The sequence below is a fragment of the Chrysochloris asiatica genome, unplaced genomic scaffold (assembly GCF_000296735.1).
Source record: "Chrysochloris asiatica unplaced genomic scaffold, ChrAsi1.0 scaffold00088, whole genome shotgun sequence".
Taxonomy (NCBI): domain Eukaryota; kingdom Metazoa; phylum Chordata; class Mammalia; order Afrosoricida; family Chrysochloridae; genus Chrysochloris; species Chrysochloris asiatica.
Window position 1 is genome coordinate 11,295,951 of NW_006408606.1, and position 3,094 is coordinate 11,299,044.

A 3,094-nucleotide genomic window follows, 5' to 3' on the forward strand; every position below is an offset into this window, starting at 1 on the left:
CGACCCATAGCGACCCTGTACAGGGTTTCCGAGGGTGTAAATCCTTACGGGAGTAGAAAGCCTCATCTTTCTCCCGCGGAACGGCTGGTAGTTTCGAACCACTGACCTTAAAGGTTCACAGCCCGATTCGTAACCACTACGCTACCAGAGCTCCTAGAGAACAAAAAAATTCACATCTTTATTTCCATGATTCACTGGTATGTTTCTGCAATGCCCTTATACTATCTTGTCTCTGAAGCAGCTCACAAAAGCTTAAGGTGACCCCATTGTGTCTGGTCAGCGGGCAGTCTGTCTCTGTGTCTGTTCAAATTTCTCTCCTAATAAAAATTCAATCCACATCTCTATGCCTTCACCTGAAGCTCAGGGTTCCAGGACTATCATCTGCATTTGTTTTATTTGGTTTTCTGTACCCTTGTTGCAGAGGGTCTGTATTGGCTTACTATCTATTTGTTGTTGTTGTTGTTATGTGCCGTGGAGTCAGTTCCGACTCATAGCAACCCTGTACAGAGTTTCCGAGGCTGGAAATCTTTACGGAAGCAGAAAGCCTCATCCTTCTCCCACGGAACAGCTGGTAGTTTCGAACTGCTGACCTTGAGGCTCGCAGCCCGATTCGTAACCACTATGCTACTATCTAGTAGGCCATCTTTTTTACCTTTTCTTGAACAATCTTTTTGCCTGAAATTCTATGCTTTCCTCCAGTGCAGAAGAATGCAGAATTGGGCTTTGAGAAATTTATTAATTTCTATTGCAATAACACTTTTTATAAGAAAAAAACTTTTACTCCTTGTCTTACTTGTCCAGTGCTGCTGTAACATAAATGTCACAAGTTGGTGGCTTTAATGAACAGAAATTTGTTTTTTCGTAAGTTAGGAGGTTAGCAGTTTGAATTCAGGTCACTAGCTCAAGGGGAAGGTTCTCTCTGTTTGCTCTGGGGAACGGTTCTGTCTCTTTTCTGTTTCTAGTCCTAAGTTCCTTGGTGATCTTGGCATGTGTCTTCCGATCCTTTTGTGATCACTTCAATCTGTTCTTTTATATCACAGAAGAAAAGAGATTGACTTAAAACACACCCTACACTAATACTTCCTCATTAACATAACAAAGAAACCCAACTCCCACAGAGAATTATAACCACAAGTATGTTGTTATTGTGTGTCACGAAGTCAGTTTGACTCATAGCAACCATATATGGGGTTTCCAAAAGTAGATGGTGGGTTTGATCCACTAACCTTACAGTTACCAGTCTAGTGCTTATCTTACAGCTCCACACCAGGGATCAACCACAGTTATGTTGTTGTTGTTGTTAAGTGCTATCGAGTCTGTTCTAACTCATAGCCACCCTGTATAGGATTTCCGAGGAGCAACTGGTGGGTGTGAATTGACAGCCTTGTGGTTCACAGTCCAGTACTAATCCTACAGCACCACAGTTATAAGAGTTAGAATTTATGGCACATATTTTGGGGACACCCAGTTCAATCCATAACACTACTTTTTACTGAATCACTTATTCATCACCCTTATAGCACTGGCATATCCATTTGATCCTAGAAAGTGAGGATTTGGAGATGTTGGTATAGTTTTCTGTGTCACAAAGCCTCAAAGAAATAATGTTGTTGTTAGGTGCCATCGAGTCAGTACCGACTCACAGCGACCTTATGCACAGCAGAACGAAACACTGCCCAATCCTGGGCCAACCTCACTACCGTTGCCATGCTTGAGCCCATCAATGCAGCCACTTTGCCAATCCATCTCTCTGGGGGTCTTCCTCTTTTTTTCTGACCCTCCACCTTACCAAACATGATCTCCCACCTGACAATATGTCTGAAGAATGAGAAATAGTACTAAGGGTAAAATAAAGATTTCTTAAATTCCTCTCCTCTGCCTAGAGAATATTAATTACTCTAATGGACTAGCTAATGAAAATATAGCACATATTGTTTTTGTTGCATCTCAACAGGAAGTAGAATATCTGCCAGCAGCAAATAATGTATCAGGATTCCTGCCATGTCATCTCATCTGTATTTTGTTGAATTTGCTTTTGTTTTCTTGCTCTTTACTTTAGAAGGAAAAGGAAAGCCTAAATGAAGAATTATATGAATTGAAGAAAGAGAATAAGCTTTTGAAGGAAAAAAATGTTCTTGCAAGCAAGAAGAAGGAGTATTATGAACGTGAAATAAAACGTCTTAATAAGGTACCAGACCAGGTCAATCAAAATAAGAGTCCTTATGAAAAAAGCACATTCCTGTCTGAGTGGCACAGCAAAGTCTACACTGCACCAGCTCCCAGCCTTGGGGGCTTGCAGGTGGTAGGCCTCTGGGATTTCTATCTTCATCTTTTGGCCATGCGTGGCTTAAGTGTTGAATGTCCCCACCTAGAATTAGCTTGAAATAGAGAAGTACAGAAACATTCTAGAGGATGGTAAGCAACATTGCTGGAGTTAGAGGGAACCACAGAAAGTGGGTGTTTGTGAACAATAACGTATCTTTCAGTTGACCACAAAAGCTTCCTGAGGAAACAAGCTGCTCTTTAAAATTATCACTACAAAGCTGGGCATGATGCAGGTTGTATTCTTGTTAGGTGCCATCAAGTTGATTCCATGGAAGCATGTTAAATGCCAAACCCAAAGCTGCGAAGGAATAATGTCAGGGGTTGAGGATGTATGGCAGGAGCCAAAGTTATAGCTGTTAGGAAAATGCAAGTTGTTTGATACCTTTGCTCTGACTTAATTATTCAAAGGCACTCTGTGGGAACTGGGAGTCCCTAGGTGGTGCAAATAATTAAGGCAATCTGCTTCTGTTCATCAGCCATTGAGAAACTCTATGGAGTGCAGTTTTAGTCTGATACTCGTGGAGTTGCTATGAAATGGAACAGATTCAGTGTCCACTGGTATCTGTGAATTGCTACATAAGGATGACAATTGTCTGTATATGTGTTGTTTTGTGTTTTGTTGCAAACAAATTATTTAATGGCCGGCCGACTTGTCCAAGGAAGTTTTTAATCCTTTGCTGCAAAATTTTCCAAAAGCCAAGTGATATGTGGAGCATAGGAACACTTCTAACATATATATGGTTGGGAGCTCTGGTAGTGTAGTTTTTAA

At 41.1% G+C, this 3,094-nt stretch overlaps 1 protein-coding gene across 1 annotated transcript in view; it reads left to right on the plus strand.

The window, feature by feature from the left end:
• The window catches only part of TNIP3 (TNFAIP3 interacting protein 3), a 228,725-nt gene that overhangs the window by 200,387 nt on the left and 25,244 nt on the right, over positions 1-3,094 (plus strand). The window contains exon 9 of the mRNA XM_006866289.1: positions 2,060-2,188. Within this exon, the coding sequence (XP_006866351.1) occupies positions 2,060-2,188 (129 nt within the window). The remainder of the gene's footprint in view (positions 1-2,059; positions 2,189-3,094) is intronic.